Raw genomic sequence first — 20,634 nt, 5'->3', positions numbered from 1 at the left:
TTGGTCAGCTTCTTAGGACCAGATGCAAGGCGCAGCTCTTTCACCAAGCTCTCACTTGTGGCAGTGGTGGGGCTACTTGGAGGTGTGGTGGTGCTGTGTGTTTGCATCCGGGAATGTCTTTTTTTCTTTTCAGCTAGTGGTGTTGACTAATGTTCCTGTGCCCTCAGGTATGTGTGTTGCTCACTTGAAAAATCAAACTAATGTTCACTCTTGTTATGCTATTAGATCAGCTGTTCAGCAACTGAGGGGAGCTAGACTGGGCTGAACCTTTCCCTCGGTGCTGTTGGTTCTGTTCTTGGAAATGTTATCTACTGAACCTACAGAACCCCAGCAGGTTAAGTAAGAGTATCAGTATACAGAAAAATGTGGGTGGGTGAGCAAAGTTGTGTCATTATATAGAGCATTATATGTGATAAATTTATATCCTTCAAAGTTGGTGGTGTGGGGGGAGTGGAGCATATAGACCTATGAAAGTTGCAGCATAAACTGAAGTCTAGGAGGTCAGCTGCCCCCTTATGCCATAGCAAATTATGCCCCTGAGGTTAAGAATCTGGCTGGAGATGTGTTAGTCTTACATTCAGACTGTAGTTTAAATGCAGCTAACACTGGAAAGGGTGAAATAACTGCTCACTAAATGGCTCCTCATGCAGCAGCTGAGCACAGACCCCAAGTAGAGGCATTCTGTTAGCACCCTTGGGAGTGCTAGGTACCTCAGAGGTGTAGTGGGTGCTTGAATCATGGTCCTGCTCTCCCGTCCATACCAGCCAACAGCGTAGCTTCACGGGCACTTCCCCTGTACTTGTGGAAGCTCACAGTGGCATTGTGCCACCACTGAACCCATAGGATCACACACTCCGATCCAATAAGGCAGCTTTGTGCTGCTACAGCTCTGTAGAGCTGCTCTAAAGATGATTTACCTGGCACCTGGAGGATCATCCCAACATATGGATATTCATGGGTGCCACAGCCACTATGGCGTGGTACGTGAAGACTGTGTAGGGTGCGAGTGCAAGAGAATGGAGACGTGGCTAGGTCACCTTGGCATTCTCAGGCTGCCAGAATGGCCTCGAGTCCACAGGAAGCCAGAGCGACTTTGAGCTCAGATCCACCCCGGACTTGAGGAGCACAAAGGTACACCTTCCCGCCTGCACAGCACTGAGCATTCCTCAGCGGCAGCTCAGGATCTGGGTCAGAACATTTTGCCTGTTTTTCTCTGAGTGGAGGAAACATTGCTTTAAATTAACCTTTATAATAATTAATTAGTTCCAGCTGGCTTTGAGGATGAGGCGTGGGGTCTCTCTCTTACTTCTCTGAAACATTATATCCTTCTTGCCAAGCTGCTTTATGGTAGAATAGCTGCAGTCAGAGGCAGATTCTAAATACAGAGATTTGGAATTGTGTGTTCATTGGTCTTTTCCACAGAGACTGTCATGGTCTCATAGATCTGGCTGCTGTCTAAAGAAATTAAGTCCAACTTTATTTTGTTTAAAGACGCACACTATATGCATGGCCAGAACTGCTGATATAGGATACCCAGAAAGCTGTGTCCATCTGTCCTTTTTTTCTTTTATCAGTAAACCTGATTCTATGGGGAATGCATTTTTACACAGCAGAGAGAAGGGAATATGTTTCCGCATTGCTCTCATTGATCTGGGACACCAGATGTCTTTTGAACAGGCCCAGAATAACATGTTGTCATCTCCAAGTCACTTTTATGTCTGTATTTATTGTAGGTGTGTGATCGAAAGCACTCCTGTATTCACACCCTATGCACTATTGCTATAATCCCTGTGCAAAATATACCTTGCGAGATATCGAACACACTGATCATTAATATTCTTGTGTAATGTATGTACAAAATGAGTATTAAGCATTATGACCATAAGCTGAAATTATGACCAATATGTGTTTACCAGACAAGTCTGGGGAGGGGGTACACAGGTTTCCCAAAGACAAAGGACAAGCTGACACCTCTAGTCAGGTGTCATCAAAGATGATGCACAATCACTAAGGCTACGTTTATGTCATGGGCATTTTTAATAAAAGTCATGGACAGGTCACGGGCAGTAAACAAAAATTCACCTGTCCATGACTTGTACTATATACCCCTGACTAAATCTTTGGTGCTCTGGGACAGAGGGTGGCCCAGGGTCACCAAGGGGTGCTCTGGGGTGGAAAGAGGCCGGGCAGCATGCGTGGCCCAGGACCCCCGCTGCTGCTGTGGGGGACACAGTGGCCCGAGACTGCCCCAGCAGCGGCCGGTACAGCTGGCCATGGGGTTGCCCAAGCTGCTCGAATGGTCTTCAGGTCAGCTGCACAAGTCACGGAATCCATGACGTCCATGACAGACTCGCAGCCTTAGCAATCATCTGTCAAGTGGCCATGCTTTGGCAACAAAATGGAGGCAGAAGCAGGTGGATCTGCATTTTAGCAAATAACAACATGGAACTTCTTTCACCATGAGATTTCATGTCTCCAACCTCACCACTGGAATGAACTTTATATAGGGGTAATCTTCAGGAAAATGCATTTCAAAGGATGACTGCTATGAAACTGAAGGACAAAAACACCCCAGGTTGTCTCTCTCTCTCTCGTTCACTTAAGGTGACAAAGGAACCAGCCTTTTGACTTTAGGAGGGTTTCTGAGCTGATAATTTGGTCATCCCTGTTGCTTGGAACATGTGGTAAGGATTTAACCTTGAACCAAGACTAGCTTTTAAAGTTTTAGCTGCTAGGAAGCATTTTATCTTTCTTTATTTTTCTTGTAGCTATTTCTGACTTTAGTACCTTAAACTTGTACTCACTTAAAACCTCTGTCTTGTAGTTAAATAAATTTGTTTTATTTTTAATCTAAATGAATCCAGTGTTGAGTTTAAACTGAACTGTTTGGTGACGTCTGTTAAAATAGAAGACTGTTGAATATTAACCCTTTACAGGGGCAACAGACCATTTAATATGTGAACTGAACAGGAGAGGGCTGGACAGTGCAGAACAGACATTTGGGGAAAATTCGGGACTGGGAGTGTGTTGGGGTCACCCTTCAGGTAGTAACCAAGGCTGCTGGAAGGCAGAGTGCGACTGGAGTATTGTTGACAGGCTGCTGGGGTAGAGTTGCTGGACCAGAGCTATAGCTATACAGAGACACTCAGGGTTTAACCTGCATGCTGTTAGGCTGTTGAACCTGCATGCTGTTAGGCTGTGGCTCTGGCTGGGAACTAAAACAGCAAAGCATTTTGAGGCACACCAGGTTGCGGCGCAGGCAGTGACAGAACCACTCTCTGGTCTGGACTGCACCCCAGAATGTGCCATCATGACTAGTAACTCTTGACCCAAAGACCTAATCCTAGTGGAACTAATACATATTTGCCCTCTTTCTATAAGGAAGATGAGTTTGATTTTATGGAAGAGAAGGGTTGGGAAATTAGATGGCATTACTTGATATCTTTCACTGCATTTGTGTATAACAAATCTTAATGAGTTGACTTAATCTTGATGGGCTTTTTTTTTCTTTTAAATGAAATTTAGATGTAAGATTAATGTTACTATGAACCCACAATCAAATGCAGCCACCTCTGCAATGAAACACAGAAGCTGTTTAACAGCACACAAGCATTTAAGAATGAAAGTGAAGAAAAACCATACTATTGAAACTGCAGGGAAAGCGTAGATCTGAAGGATGTAGTTACTACAGCTGGTTGAAAAATGGGGATTTTTTTCATGAACTTTTTTTATGGAAAGTTAGTCCCTGTTTTTTACTAAAAATTTTCCAATTTTTTTGGGGGGGGACATCTTTAGTAGTTACGCAAATGTGAACTGGGTCAGCAAACTGGGACTAACATCTCTACTCATGCAAGAAGCCCCTGACTTCTTTAATGGCCCCAAGATGGCAAAATCTTGATTTTATGGGAGATATCTCCAAAAGACAGCAGGCCTAATTCTTCTTTAACTTACACCAGTGTTATGCTGATGTAACCTGATTGACTTCATTGGACTAACTGCTGACTTATACCAGCTTAATGAAGAGAGAGTAGACTCAGCCACAGAACCTCTAATAGCACAAAGAATGAGGAGTACTTGTGGCACCTTAGAGACTAACAAATTTATTTGAGCATAAGCTTTCGTGGGCTAAAACCCACTTCATCGGATGGATGCAGTGGAAAATACAGTAGGAAGATATATATATATATATATACACACACACAGAGAATATGAAAAAATGGGTGTTGCCATACCCACTATAATGAGAGTGATCAGTTAAGGTGAGCTATTATCAATAGGAGAAAAAAAACCTTTTGTAGTGATACTCAGGATAGCCCATTTCCAACTGTTGACAAAAACGTGCAAGTAACGAGGGGGAAAAATAAGCACGGGGAAATAGTTTTACTTTGTGTAATGACCCATCCACTCCCAGTCTTTATTCAGGCCTAATTTAATGGTGTCCAGTTTGCAAATTAATTCCAATTCAGCAGTCTCTTGTTGGAGTCTGTTTTTGAAGTTTTTTTGTTGTAGTACTGCCACTTTTAGGTCTGTAATTGAGTGACTAGGGAGATTGAACTGTTCTCCGTCTGGCTTTTGAATGTTATAATTCTTGATGTCTGATTTGTGTCCATTTATTCTTTTACGTAGAGACTGTCCGGTTTGGCCAACGTACATGGCAGAGGAGCATTGCTGGCACATGATGGCATAGATCACATTGGTAGATTGCAGGTGAATGAGCCTCTGATAGTGTGGCTGATGTGATTAGGTCCTATGATTGTGTCCCTTGAATAGATATGTGGACAGAGTTGGCAACCGGGTTTGTTGCAAGGATTAGTTCCTGGATTAGTGTTTTTGTCGTGTGGTTGCTGGTGAGAATTTGCTTCAGGTTGGGGGGAATGTCTGTAAGTGAGGACTGGCCTGTCTCCCAAGTTCTGTAAGAGTGAGGGATCATCCTTCAGGATAGGTTGTAGATCCTTGATGATGCACTGGAGAGGTTTTAGTTGGGGTCTGAAGGTGACAGCTAGTGGTGTTCTGTTACTTTCTTTGTTGGGTCTATCTTGTAGTAGGTGACTTCTGGGTACTCTTCTGGCTCTGTCAATGTGTTTCTTCACTTCAGCAGGTGGGTATTGTAGTTCTAAGAATGCTTGATAGAGATCTTGTAGGTGTTTGTCTCTGTCTGAGGGGTTGGAACAAATGCGGTTGTATCTTAGAGCTTGGCTGTAGACAATGGATGGTGTGGTGTGTCCTGGATGAAAGCTGGAGGTATGTAAGTAAGTGTAACAGTCAGTAGGTTTCCGGTATAGGTTGGTGTTTATGTGACCTTCGCTTATTAGCACTGTAGTATCCAGGAAGTGGATCTCTTGTGTGGACTGGTCCAGGCTGAGGCTGATGATGGGATGGAAATTGTTGAAATCATGGTGGAATTCCTCCAGGGCTTCTTTTCCATGGGTCCAGATGATGAAGATGTCATCAATGTAGCGTAAGTAGAGTAGGGGCATTAGGGGACAAGAGCTGAGGAAGCGTTGTTCTAAGTCAGCCATAAAAATGTTGACATACTGTGGGGCCATGCAGGTACCCACAGCAGTGCCGCTGACTTGTCCCCAAATGTGAAATAGTTATGGGTGAGGACAAAGTCACAAAGTTAAGCCACCAGGTTTGCTGTGACATTATCGGGGATACTGTTCCTGACGGCTTGTAGTCCATCTTTGTGTGATGTATGCCATCCTGTGCCAGCAGTGTCCTTCTGCCATGTACATTGGCCAAACTGGACAGTCTCTACATAAAAGAATAAATGGACACAAATCAGACATCAAGAATTATAACATCCAAAAACCAGTTGGAGAACACTTTAATCTCCCTGGTCACTCAATTCCAGACCTAAAAGTGGCAATACTACAACAAAAAAACTTCAAAAACAGACTCCAATGAGAAACTCCTGAATTGGAATTAATCTGCAAACTGGACACCATTAAATTAGGCTTGAATAAAGACTGGGAGTGGATGAGTCATTACACAAAGTAAAACTATTTCCCATGCTTATTTTTCCCCCTACTGTTACTCACACCTTCTTGTCAACTGTTGGAAATGGGCCATCCTGATTATCACTACAAAAGTTTTTTTTCTCCTGCTGATAATCGCCCACCTTAACTGATCATTCTCGTTATAGTGGGTATGGCAACACGCATATTTTCATGTTCTCTGTGTGTGTGTGTGTGTGTATTTATATATGTTCCTACTGTATTTTCTACTGCATGCATCCAGCGAAGTGGGTTTTACCCCAAAAAAGCTTATGCTCAAATAAATTTGTTCATCTCTAAGGTGCCCCAGGTACTCCTTGTTCTTTCTGCTGATACAGACTAACACGGCTGCCACTCTGAAACCTGTCTAACAGCACAGTGTGCCAGTGCTGGGATTCTGACCCAGATGGTAGAGTGCCACCTACTGAATTATTATCAGCACTATTTCTTGTAAGTTCTGGGAATGGAGAAGTAAGAAAGAGGCTGGCTGGCCGTTGATGAATGCTCTGTCTGTGTGGAGATTATTTGAAAGCTCCAGTTAAACCTTTTATATATCGAGAGAGAGAGGAATATTGCAAAGATCACTTTGCCAAAATAAAAAATAGAAATATCCCAGGGATAGCTGCTCTATTACAAATGTCACAGTTAGGAGACAGTGTATACAAAATAGGAAATGTTCTATCAAGCTCAGCAAGTGGTTTATCAGTGATAGCAGTAGACACATTCATTATAGTGCCCACTGAGATATGCGCACATAAAACCCCCTTTGCTTGAGTTAGGGTACTAAACTTAAATATTATATGCCAATTCACATAAACTATTGTTACAAAATCGATACACATTCAATCAGTACTAACATATATACTGACTGAAAGATAAGGGGGAGACTGTTGGTTTTCGGAAATTGAAAAAGGCAGCAGTATCTTCATATCGTTGATTAAATGTGTGAAACTAACTAAGAAAATAATCTGTAAAGAAAGATGATGTGATACGGTCATGTTGTGTCATCAATTTGTATTAAATCCCAAGGGAGCGAGAGACTCTGAAGATTTGCTTTTCATTATTGTATGAATTAATGCTCAGCAACTGAACTGAAAGAGGTGTGCATAAGAGTTAGTTCTCTCGCTAACCATTTGGAATTTTATTCTATACAGAGAAATTAGATTTTGGAGTGATTATATGAAAGACTTTCTTCTGTGAAGCAAGACTATAATGTCAGTGTTATCCCTTCTTACTGGGTTTTTAGATTAGGTGAGATTCTTACATATTGCTTAATTTATCTAAATTTATCATCTAAAATTATTTTCAAATGACAAACTGAATTAATCCTTTGTTAAATGCAAGAAACTGTTGATGCAATATTATGGTTGAGGCTTCAATTGCTTATAAAGTTGTAGCTCATACAGCAAGTGTACATATGCCAAAGATGGCTCACTTCCAAGTATTATTTATTTCAGTTTATAAAAGTACACTAATCCAGTGCACTAGGCATATACACGGTTACTTACTTACAAAAATACAATCTTACCCCATGTCACCAAAAAAACCTTCTGAATCCAGAAACTTGCAACTTCTGAACTCATGTCTGCCACATCCTCCACACACACACTCACTCACTCACTCACTCACTCTCTCCCACTCCCACTCCCACTCAACCCATTCCCTTGGGAAAAAATCCTATATAAATAGATGGGCTTTGCAGTGTGCTCTGAACATAGCACACTCACCCCCTGGTACATTAAAGTGGGAGAATTTGTTCCAAAACCACAGGCCTTCTACTTTCTCCCACCATTCTCCAGATGAATTCACCTAGTCCCAAAGTGTGGTGGTGGTGATTGGATGTGGGCTTTTTGATATAGTACAGTCTGCAAAATCAGATGTTACAGGAGAGTCTCTACTCAGAACTGGCACATGCCCTCATCATCAAGTCTCCATTGATACATACCAGGGAGTGGCTACTCAGAATCCAGACATGCATTCCGGGCCTGATGCAAAAATCCTTTGAACTGTCAATGGAAGGTGTTGGTATTGCCAACCCCAAGCATTCAAAAACTGAGTCAGCACCACCACCCCAAATTCATAAGATAGGACTAAATATGAGATTTAAAAAAATACGTTTGGGGGTCTTTTAATTTGCCTTCTGGTTTTTGAGCCTTTAGGGTTGATATTTTCCACTTTTTCTGTGAAAGCATGAGGGCCAGAAAATTCCTTTTGTTTTAATGAAAGCTGAGATCCTAAGGTAATCAGATGACGCCAGGAGCTGGGGCTTTAAGAATAACACCAAACATTGCAAGGCTCACAATAAAATTATGAGCATTGACAACACTGGAGTCTTGCCGTTGCCGTCAAAGGACTTTGGATGAGGCCATCAAGCAGTAAGTGAAGTCATGCTGCAGTAAAGATAGAGTTTTTGTGGAGGGAGAGCTATCATACCTGTGACAGGGTCGGGCCAGATGGCTATAGGAGAGTGATAGAAGGCAGATATATTAGCCTCAGGTTAAGTAGGTCCCTTTTCCCTGGGTAAGGTAACAGGGAAGGTTCCAGAACAATCAGGAACCTTCTGGAAACAAGACAGGCAGGCTGATTAGAACACCTGCAGCCAATCAAGAAGTTGCTAGAATCAATTAAGGCAGGCTAATTAGGACACCTGGGTTTAAAAAGCTCACTTCAGTTTGTGGTGCGCGTGTAAGGAGCTGGGAGCAAGAGGCACTAGGAGCTGAGAGTGAGAATGCATACTGTTGGAGGACTGAGGAGTACAAGCATTATCAGACACCAGGAGGAAGGTCCTATGGTGAGGATAAAGCAGGTGTTGGGAGGAGGCCATGGGGAAGTAGCCCAGGGAGTTGTAGCTGTTGCACAGCTGTTCCAGGAAGCACTCTAGACCGCTGCATTCCACAGGACCCTGGGCTGGAACTCGGAGTAGAGGGTGGGCCTGGGTTCCCCCCAAACCTCCCAACTCCTGGTCAGACACAGGAGAAGTTAACCTGGACTGTGGGTTCATGAAAGTGGCCAAACTGAGGGCTGCCGTGGCTCTCCGAGGCGAGCAAATCCGCCAATAAGTGCAAGACCCACCAAGGTAGAGGAGGAACTTTGTCACATACCATTTTGCGGTAGAATTATAGAGGGCTTTCCTATACCATACAGCATTGAAAAGCCTGGCAAATGTACCTCAGTTTTTTCACATCAAACTCCCAGTATTGATCTGGCTTTCATGCTATTTTGGGTTTGAAGTCAAAGGAGGCAGATGAGTTAGCTTTTCTTTTTGCCCGTCCTAGGAATATCCAACAGAGAAGCTAAAATAGGTCAGGGGTTTGGTCATTCAGGGATCAGTTAAATGTTCAGCTCCCCACAGCCTCTAGATGAGATTTTGCTAATAAACTTGTGATTCCTACAAAACTCCTCACACTCCAAAGCTGGCATTCCTCACATTTCAATGGTAGCCTCTTGGACTATTTTCTTGTGGCACGCAGCCAGCATCACTTCCTGTGTGTCTGAGGAAGGGGTTTCAAAGGCAATATAGAAAAGCAAAGCACTTCAGTCTGAACAGTGTGAATGTCCTCCATAAATGTTCTTTTAATAACCCTAGCAGAACCATTCTCTCTCCCCTGCCCACACCAGTTACCAGGGACAATAGCAACTGATGAATTTATTAACAGAGTTCAGCCAACAGTACATTTCACCACTAGTAGCCTATTGCTTATATCAATTCTGCCATATTTAATGGCTTTGTCCTCAGATGATGATTTAAGTGCTGTTAGACTGTCTCTGTTGGATTATCATCCCGACAACTGACAACAGAGAAGCAAGAGTGTTAAACCTTAGAGCACCATATATATGCAGGTGTACACATTCAAAACTGCACTACATGGCAGTGACACCCTGCCAGGGAAAATAACCATAAACAAACATGAAACACACCTCATTATTTTTCACAGACTCTGCTGAGTGAAATGTAAAGGCCTGTATAAGAGGCTTTTAAAAAATCCTATTATTTCCTGACAATCTTCCGATGGTCCCTTTGTGATCGTCTTGCTGAGATACTCAGTTGGCAGTGTCACTTTGGCATTAGTAACGTAGCTTGAGGGAACTCTTGCTCACTGATGCCAATGTAAACTGGCATTTCAAAATCCTTACCGGTGACATTGGTGTCTAATCCTCAGCCTGCCTCCACCTTTAGATAATTTGAAAGCAAACTTCTTAGAGGGAGCAAACATACCTGGTCCTGCCATGTCTGCAATCCAACCCCCCAATCATGCCCTCTACCTGTAATGCTATTAATAACTTTGTGTTTGTATCATTATACATCAAGGCCAAGGTATAAAAATGGATGCCTGAAGTTAGGTTCCTAAATCCATATATAGGGTCTTAAATACATGGCCTGATTTTTCCAAACCAGAAGCTCCTTGTTCTTGTTAAACTTGGCCACTATTTTTTTTTCTTTTTATGCCATTCAAAAATGAAACTATGATGAAGCTAATGATACAATAGAAAATACTGATCACCAGTTCCCCACTAGACAATTAAAAGAAATGCGCTTTAAATATCAAGGCAATTAATTTTGAGAACTCATTTTGTTTGTGCAGAACCTTCCTGCAAACTGATTTGAATGCCAGGACTAGGTACATTGTTTTAAATGTAATAGTGTCCTCCACTGGATATGCAGAGTATGTGATTTTTCAGATACTCACAGGTTTGTTATTTCTAAATCAAATGACTTCAGGTATCTCAAAGGCGCTAGCCTCAAGGAGTAAATCCATGGCAAGTTTGCAATTTTAAACCTAAAAATCTGAGGTGCCTGGCTCTCACATGGGTGGGTGAGGTGGAAAGGGTGGAAGGCACTAATAGCCTTCTCCCACCTTCTGTGCAGGGGTCAAGCACAGCTGCACTCCCTCTCCCCTACCAGTGCTGGGACTTCTTCCTGCCAGTGCTAGCTAGGTGTACCTCCTATATACTTACTCTGCTCCTTGGCAAGTTCACTCTTGCCCTGGGGTGATCCCCCCTCAGTTAGGTTTTATAACTAAACTGGACTGGGGCTTGTGGCACAAAGTGGCTGCCCTCAAAGATCTGGCCCCTTAACTTCCTTAAAGTTTAATAGGTTTGCAAGCTTTCAAGAGTCATGTTTCTCTTTGGACATGCATGAGCACAATGTCCCATCTCCTAAAATCAGACCTGCATTTTGAACACTTCCAAACTTGAGTGTGTTTACATCTCCAGTTTAGGTTCAAAATTCTATTTTCTGCTACTCTGGTGTGAATCTGATAATGGGATTGCTCTGGAATTTACACAGTTGCAACTGAAAGTGAATTGTGCTACATTCAGGGTCAGATTTCACTCTTCTCTTCCCCAAAAATATGTCTGGAGTGCTTGGATCTGGAGTTCTGCCTTATCTTTAATTGTTGCAATTAGCTGTTCTATTGTGTGCATGATAAAGAGCCTGTAATTTAGGAGGTACCCACCTTCTGTGCAGCCCCACTTGTTAGAAGCTAGCACAACGGAGAATGAAGAGTGTAACATCACTAATCTCTACAATTAAAATGTGTTTGGAGAGGGCATTAGCACACAAATGGTGAGGAGGTTTTTTACCTATAGTAAAATACGTCACTTCCCAGCTTAATTAATCAGTTAAGATTAGTGCACTTTGTAATCAATTCCAAGAGTGATTGATGCATGCCATACTAATTGCAACAGTCACATGAAGCATGTCATATACACAGTCATTGTACAGCTGAGTCTCACGTTGGGTTGCTCATAAGGACTTAATGGCAGAAATATTTTAGAATTGCAATCAGGGAAATTGTGTCTCACAATATGCTTTATATCTTGCACATCTTGGTTAGACGATACCTCCCTCCATTTCTGATCCCTCCTTCTGTTCCTCCCCTCTGGTTCAATAGTTGGCAAAGTAGCCCATTTCCAAAGGTTTTCTGTTGCTGTGGAACAAGAGGTATAATTAAATTGTGTCCCAGTAGTGAAGGTTTCTAAATGATGATGAGCCAAAACTAATTGTATTGATTTGTTTATTACTGGCTTAGGAAGCTCATCAAACAAATGGACTGAAAACTATTTCCATATTCTTATCTGGTTGGTAAACGAGAAACAAATAACACTTCCATATGTCTGTTTCATGGTGTCACTGCATTAATGCTAATACTGATGACAGACTCTAGCAAAAGAAGAGAGATTATCCACCCTACATTTTTTTTTCCTATCGGGCCTGTGCCATGTTGCTTTCCTCACTGTGGCCCTAGGAGGAGCAAAATGAAATTGATATTGTTTGTTTCTTTTAAAAATGTTCCTATCATTGAAAGTTGCAAAACTGTCAGCACTGGAAAGGTAACTCTTCTACGAACCAGGTACATCATATGCAGCAGTGGGTTAGGCTCCTCATGGTGACCAGACAATGGGCCTCAACACTAATGTAAGGGGACCATCTTTAGAGGGGCATCTCCATGCACATTCATTCTTTGCAAAATAAATACTCCTGTTAATAATAATTTTTCATTTTAAAATGAATTTATTTCAGAATCCCATGTCCATTCTCTGCAAAGATTTGGGCAATCAAATCGGGTACAAATATCTGCAAAAAGTGAATGTCAAAGTTGGATGCATGAGTATTCTCGGGAACGGAGTTTTAAATTTGAATCTGCAAGTAGTCATGGTGGAAATGCTCATCCAGTTGTGGAACATGCACAATTCCATGTGATTAATCACAGCTAGCAGCACAGTTGAAATTTTGGTGATCAAGTACCCCTGATCAGACCACAGAACAGAAAAACTAGGAAAGGTATTCATCAAATAAACTCCAATATGACCTTATCTAAAGACCATAGAAGTCAGAGTTCTTTCCATTAACTGTAGTGGGGTTTGGATTAGGCCTCTAATAAAGATATTTGAGGTAATCCACAAGCAGACAAAAGGCTAAATTTTTTGAATAAATTATTTATTGTGAATTTATAGATGAATTGTAATGTGTGTGACATGGTGGCCCGCCTATTTAAGGAGTCAGGAGACCTGGGTTAGCCATCCCTGTTCAGTCAGCCCTGCCTAAGCCATAAAAACCTGCTTCACCACCTAAGGGGGCTGGACTAATTGGGGTAGGTGGGGTCAGGTGACAGCCTGAAACATCTGGACTTCATAAAAGGACTGAGAGAGCCCAGTTTGGGAGAGGAACTACAGGAAGTGAGCTGGGCTCCTGTGGTGGACCCTGAAGCAGAGAATGGAAGGACTCCAGGGAAAGCAGCCTGAAGATATTCGAAGACTTGAGCTCTTTGTTTTATGCTCTCCTATTGTCTCTGAAAAGACTCAGCAGTAGATCTTTTTAACTGCGTACATACAGTCTGAGCTTGCAAGGTGTTGAGTTCCTCGTCTTCAGGTTGATATGTCTACCTGCAGATCGAAGCGTGCTTCCCAGCCTGGGTAGACAGACCTGCACTAGCTGTGCTTGAACTAGCAAGCTAAAAATCGCAGAGTGGCTGCAGCAGCATGGGCAGCTGCTCAGCCTCACTTGCCCAACCCCTTGGATACGCAGTTAGGTGGCTAGCCCGAGCCACCTCCACGGTGCTGTAGCCACGCTGCTATTTTTAGCATGCTAGCTTGAGCGGAGTTAGCAGATGTCTGTCTACCGGCACTGGGAAGCACACTCCCAGCTGCTGTGTAGATGTTCCAGGAGTGTCAGTGCTCTATCCCAGAGCAGGGAAGACTGAAAGGTAAGCCAGAAAGGCTGAGACTGTGAGGGATTGCAGGGAAGGAGCCCAGGAATCGGGGCTCTGTCCCAAAAGGGACTGGGAACCAAGCCTGGGCTGCAGAGGAGCCCAAGCAGGGCAGAAGAACATTTTTGTTCGTTTGGGGCATTTGTTACCCCAGAAGGGGATTGAACTCCGAGAGTGACCCAGCTAGAGAGCTGAGCCACATGAACCCCTGGGCAAGAGAGGAGGGGAAATTGAGACAGGGAGTGCCTGCAGTGTCACGCTTGGCCAGCAGAGGGTGCTGCAGGGCAGGCACGCCCTATGGCATGGTTTATTTTGAGGATGTGCATTCCTGGGCACAAGGGATTTGAGAGCAGGCTCTACTTCCTTGAGCAGTCGGGGGCTGTACCCAACCAAGCAATTAAGGGTCTGCTCCTGCGCCCATTGAATATGCTGGCAAAACTCCCCGTGCCTTCAGTGAACACAGGGAAGGAACCAGGCCCTTTAATTTTACAAATATTGTAACATTAGTTAAGTCTGTTATTTATTTACATGGTGTGGAATTATCCCATTCATTTTCAGAAATATAGCCTCCTTTTGCCCCTAACGAGGCAGATAAAATTATAAGTGTTAACCTTGACATCAAATCTTGTATATACTGTAGAGCACAATATATTGTGGCAGCTTAGGCTCAACTAGCAGGTTTTGCTCGAGAGAGGATTCAATACAACTTGGAGGCAGAATTACCCTTACATCCCTTGAGAAGCTGATCCTGTCAGCTTGGCAGAGCACTGCTCAAACTGCTGCAGTGCATATTATGTCTAGACTGTGGAAAAGTTAATAATGCTGGAAGGTAGAGGGAATTATGTGCTACAGTTATTAAACTTTCACCTTTATGATGCTTTAAAAATCATAAAACACATTTTAAACTATGTATGCTACATACAGGATAGTATTACTGTGTGGAAAGCTACTTTTTAGTATCATGCATAGCACAGATGTCAGCACCTCTCTTCGTATTCTGTGATGCAACAGCAGCAGCTGAGGAATGGCAGTTTACCATTCCCTTTATTTAACTTAACTGTGAGAATGTTGCCATTGACTTCACTGGAAGCAGGATAGGGCCTTTTGCAACGTGGTACCATTTGTGATGATAAACCATCCCCACCCCTCTTACATTGCACTGTATAGTGTCTTCAATGACAGCTGCAGTGCTTTATAAACATTCATGCCTTTAGCCTTGCAATTCCCCTGTGAGGTGTATTATCCCACTTTGTAGATGAAGGAATGTCTCGAGACACTGACATTGACTTGTCCGAGTTCACACAAAGTTGATGACAGTGAGAAACAGAACCCGTCTCCTCACTGCATCTGGTGGTTTAATTATAAGGCAACCTTTCCTCCCTATTAGCTGTACTGTCATAATGCTAAAAGAACAGGAGTACTTGTGGCATCTTAGAGACTAACAATTTTATTAGAGCATAAGCTTTCGGGGGCTACAGCCCACTTCGTCGGGTGCATAGAATGGAACATATAGTGAGAAGAGAGATATATACATACAGATAAGTTGGAAGTTGCCATACAAACTGTGATTGTAGGCTAATTAGTTAAGATGAGCTATTATCAGCAGGAGAAAAAAAAACTTTTGTAGTGATAATCAAGATGGACCACTTAGACAGTTGACAAGAAGGTGTGAGGATCCTTAATTTAGGGAAATAGATTCAATACACGTAATGACCCAGCCACTCCCAGTCTCTATTCAAACCCAACTTAATGGTATCTAGTTTGCGTATTAATTCAAGCTCAGCAGTTTCTTGTTGGAGTCTGTTTTTGAAGCTTTTCTGTTGCAAAATTGCCACCCTTAAATCTTTTACTGAGTGGCCAGAGAGGTTGTAGTGTTCTCCGACTGGTTTTTGAATGTTACTATTCCTGATGTTCGAATTGTGTCCATTTATTCTTTTGCGTAGAGACTGTCCGGTTTGGCCAATGTACATGGCAGAGGGGAATTGCTGGCACATGATGGCATATATCACATTGGTAGATGTGCAGGTGAATGAGCCCCTGATGTGGTTAATGTGATTAGGTCCTATGATGGTGTCACTTGAATAAATGTGGATAAAATTGGCATCGGGCTTTGTTGCAAGGATAGGTTCCTGGGTTAGTGTTTCTGTTGTGTGGTGCGTGATTGCTGGAGAGTATTTGCTTCAGGTTGTCTAAGCGAGAACTGGTCGGTCTCCCCAGATTTACAGGATAGGTTGTAAATCTTTGATGATGCACTGGAGAGGTTTTAGTTGGGGGCTGAAGGTGACAGCTAGTGGCGTTCTGTTACTTTCTTTGTTGGGCCTGTCCTGTAGTAGGTGATTTCTGGGTACTCTTCGGGCTCTGTCAGTCTGTTTTTTCCTCTTCAGCAGGTGGGTATTTTAGCTGTAAGAATGCTTGATAGATATCTTGTAGGGGTTTGTCTCTGTCTGAGGGATTGGAGCAAATGCGGTTATATCGTAGAGCTTGGCTGTAGACAATGGATTGTGTGGTGTGTCCTGGATGAAAGCTGGAGCCACGGAGGTAAGTGTAGTGGTCAACAGGCTTCCGGTATAGGGTGGTGTTTATGTGACCATCGCTTATTAGCACAGTAGTGTCCAGGAAGTGGACCGCTTGTGTGGACTGGTGATTGCTGCCACAGGGACAGTAGAATAGGAGTATTAAAACCAGCTGTATGGCTCAAGAAGCAAAACTCTGAGTTGATTCCAGGGTTTTAACAAAACACCTCAAAATTTGAGGATTTTCAGAGCCCGGATTTACATTTGGTCCATTTTAAAGATAAGGGCTCTTTGAAAAGTTTCAGTCTGTTTCCTGGTTCAAATTATTTATACCTCTAAAATATATAAGCACATACTGACTTCTGGTATGGTGATCATCAAAATCCACCACCATATCTACTACATTTTCATGTTCACAGAAAAATAATGACATTGTCAGTTATTTCTAATGAAAGCATTCTGAATATCTGTAACAATGAACAATCTGTCTATTATGGCCATGAATTTTTATCATATAACATCTTAAAAACTTTTTAAAACCCTCACATTTAAAATGGTAGATGAAGTCAGAGCTCCAGGAGAAACTATTATTGACCTCCCATGAGCCAATCCAGAAGCAGCGATTTCCATATGGCATGTGATTTGGCTGCCCCTTGAGTTCAGATAAAACTGAACTCTCAGCCATTTAGCATGCAGACATTTGCATATGTAATCTAATTTGGTTAGCAGTGCTGCATAACTCAACTCTGTGGCCACTGTAGAGGTTAGCAATACAGTCTCAATGTCTGTTCTCATCTCATCGTGAGCCACTATCTTTTCCTTCAGGGAATGATAGTAAAATAAATATATAAATATATGTATAAATTGAGTTCAATCCTGCAACAAGCTGAGTGCCTCCTCTGAGCTGCCAAATGCACTCATATCCAAAAACAATAGGAGTCAGGGGTTCTCAGCACCCAGCAGGAGGAACTCAGCACGTTCCAAGCTCAGACTGTACCTACACAGTTAAAAAGATCTACTGTCATGTCTTTTCAGAGACAATAGGAGAGTATAAAACAAAGAGCTCAAGTCTTTGAATAATGGCTTTTGATTTTTGTTTGCTCTTGTTCACATTGCAACAGGTGCAAATGAGTAGTGTGCAAGGCCGTAGAGAGCCAGATGCATTTTCTGAAGTCTATGTGGGTATTCACTCTACCTACTGTACCTGAGAACAGAAGTTAAGTAGTGGTTACGTTTTCTTCATGATTTGGTACCTTTCTGAATAACTCAGAAATGAAGGTTGTGCAGTAGAGATGAAATCTCTGTTCTCTGGTTCCACAGGCAGTAGCAGTTTCTTTAGGGAGATGCCATTCCTGCACAGCAGACATCATCCCATGGCTAAAATAAGGACTTCTTGTGATGCTTCAACTTTCTGAAAACATTCTTGTGAAGAAAACTCAAGCTGGGATTTTCAAAAGGCCTAGATCTGCTCCTACTGATGTCAGAGGGAGTTTTACCATTAACTACGATGGGAGCAGAGTACGCCAACACAGAACGCTTCTGGAAATCTCATCCTTTGTCAGCAGAATGTGTTTGACTATGCAAACAAAAAGGGAGGGGAATAGCAGTGAAGGGGATCAGCAATGTATTTTTCTGTATTTGCCCAGCTTTTTCAGTGACATCAAGGGACAAGTTGACTCAACTGTAGAGTTTCTAACAAACCAGGCAAAATTCTAACGTAGTGCCCAACAGAATTTGGCCTGTTAAATTTCACTTAGGTTGACAGAATGAGCAGGGAAAAAAACTTGAGTATGGAGCACAATTTTAACTGAGAACAGTTGTGCTGGAAGATTAGATATGTATGGAGAGTAAAACACCTTAAGTTCATGGAAAGTCTTTCAGATGAGAAACCAAAGACTAAAAAACCAATATTTTACAAGGGATTTTAAAAGTTTAGTATTATCTAAAGGAGAGTATTACAAAAAATCTAATTTCCTACCTCATCCTTCCTAGGTTTGCCCTTATTGGTAACTCAAAAACAATAATTGAGCCTGGCTGTTCCTAGGGTTCTAGAACCAATGCTGTCTTTTGGCCCAAAGAGACTCTTCCTCACCCCCTTTAGTCAAAGCTAATTGGACCTACCTGTGAGCATGACCCAGCAGTAATGATCTTGAATTTTCTGCAGGGGTTGGTTGACTGAACAAAAGAGCCATGTATTCCTACATAGCAGGGGTTGGCAACCTTTCAGAAGTAGTGTGCTGAGTCTTCATTTATTCACCCTAATTTAAGGTTTTGCATGCCAGTAATACATTTTAACTTTTTTAGAATGTCTCTTTCTATACGTCTTTAATATATAACTAAATTATTGTTGTAAGTAAAGTAAATAAGGTTTTTAAAATGTTTAAGAAGGTTCATTTAAAATTAAATTAAAATGCAGAGCTCCCCGGACCGGTGACCAGGACCCGGGCAGTGTGAGTGCCACAGAAAATCAGCACGCGTGCCATAGGTTGCCTACCCCTGCTATATAGGGTCTTCGAGTAAGTCATCCTGTCACAGTAACATATAGATTTAATGAATGACTCTGGAGCAAAAGGTCAATAGTCAATTAAGGAGAACCACAAAGATTAAGCAAATGGTCTAGAAGATAGAGGAATTTACAATACTCAGCTCCCTTTCTTAGGGTTATGAAGACATCTTTCATGAGAAGAAAGAGAAACAGAGAAACTGCAAAATTCTTAAAGATTGAATAAAATAGTAAGTTCAGTGATATATAAACAGGTCTATAGACAAAAATTCTGTAGGCAGAAACTGTCCACTGTCATGCTAAGTTTTCCACTGTTAAGTGATATGGGTCTTGGGAGAATTGTAATTTCTATTGGAGGCTAACAGACCTAAAATGAGACGGAATACACAAATCAACTGAAGATGCTGAAAGACCAAATGGGGTGGAAAATAAGAAAGCTTTTTCTTGCCAACTTAAAAAGTGCATACCATAGCAATTTCACTGTCTTCCAGTCAATGGAAGGCAGGACTCTGAATGAAAAGAAATCTAATGGGTTTGTTTCTCTGCTGCCTTGCACCTTGTGTTGTCACAAACCTCTGTGCAAAGAGGACGTACAATGCTGCTATTCTGGTTTGTTGGTATATGCACCATAGCACAGATGGATGGTCTGGAAATGTGAGAAATATCTCAAAGACACATTAAAAATGGAGCAGTAACTTGTCCTTTATATAAGCAAACAATACACTATTTCTGACATTTGGGGAAGGAAGTCTGGCAGAAGGAAAGGTTTTACATTGCTTTTGGAGACTGTGGTACTTTGACCAGGACAAATGAAGGGCATATACAGGTTTTATCTCAGAGTATTTAGGCAATCAGCATGAACCTGTATTGTCCCTTCTAGATCTTTGCATGAGGGGAAACCTTTCACAAGCAGATTCTTCTTCTCTGCAGCACTTTTCCAATTCTTCTTCCAGATCCTGTTTCGGAGACTCTATGGGTTTATAGCCTGGGGGGCAAGGGGGCTAAAGGAAGGAGGAGGAGATTGGGCAAGTGGGGGTGGGGTGGGGAAGAGTGGACAATCTAGGCGAGAAGATGCAGATCACCCTCCTCCCTCCCCTCCCCCCTAAGTCATGGGGAACTTATTCAGAAACCTTTCTGCAGCCTCATTAGCCCCACCATGCAGGTCCCAGAGGCAGATCCTGTGGAAAGGCACCTGGGTCTAAAGTTGATGCATAGATACAGGTCTCTGTGAAGCTGACCCTAGCCGCCTTCAAATTCTTGGAGTCACCAGCTTTGGGGGCAGACCCTACAGCCTGTTCACACAGAGACAAAGCCTGCTTCCCTGTTGAATAAGTTGGGAAACAAACTCCACAAGGGACTCCTTGCTGAGATTCCCTCCTCAGAATGGTCTCCCATAGGCTTTACCATAGGAAGGGATGGAGTGGGCCTTTGAAAGGATCATTTCACATTTCTGTACACCAGGACCCCTAATACATATGTATTGTAATAATATGCATTTTCCCCATCAGCCCTCACACTCTGTCTCTAGCCACACCTTCTGTTGGCAACTGCAAAAACAATTTCTTGTGACTCACTGGCAGGATATGCATTCACTTACAAAGCTCAATTCTGTAATAAACATTTGGGGATCTGAGTGCTTTCTTCACCTTTCCCTACCAAGGGAAGCATTTGGCCTCAGGCCATATCCTCAGAGCATTTTTCTTTCTCTTTTTGTTTCAGTCTTGCCTAGTCTCTTCTTGTAGACCATCCACATTTCCTGTTCTACGATGAATAATTCAGGTGAATGAACAATGAACTGAAACATGTGGACAATGTTCCAGGACTTGTCCACTTAAGTTATGCACAAATTGTCTTGAAATAAGACTTGGGCTCTGAATCTTAGGTGCTTACAATGTCAAGTAGTGTTGCAACAT

At 42.4% G+C, this 20,634-nt stretch overlaps 1 protein-coding gene across 2 annotated transcripts in view; it reads left to right on the top strand.

Annotated features, from left to right (window-relative positions):
* ST6GALNAC3 (ST6 N-acetylgalactosaminide alpha-2,6-sialyltransferase 3) overlaps positions 1-20,634 on the top strand; it is a 315,225-nt gene that overhangs the window by 233,752 nt on the left and 60,839 nt on the right. The window contains exon 4 of one of the 2 annotated variants that reach the window (XM_073357308.1): positions 17,539-18,329. The exons of the other annotated variant lie outside the window; for it this stretch is intronic. Within the exon in view, the coding sequence (XP_073213409.1) occupies positions 17,539-17,545 (7 nt within the window). The 3' untranslated portion in view covers positions 17,546-18,329. Of the gene's footprint in view, positions 1-17,538; positions 18,330-20,634 lie in introns of those variants that run through there. 2 annotated transcript variants of the gene reach the window in all.

The sequence above is a fragment of the Lepidochelys kempii genome, chromosome 8, assembly GCF_965140285.1.
Source record: "Lepidochelys kempii isolate rLepKem1 chromosome 8, rLepKem1.hap1, whole genome shotgun sequence".
NCBI lineage: Eukaryota > Metazoa > Chordata > Testudines > Cheloniidae > Lepidochelys > Lepidochelys kempii.
This window is presented reverse-complemented; position numbering and strand designations above follow the sequence as displayed.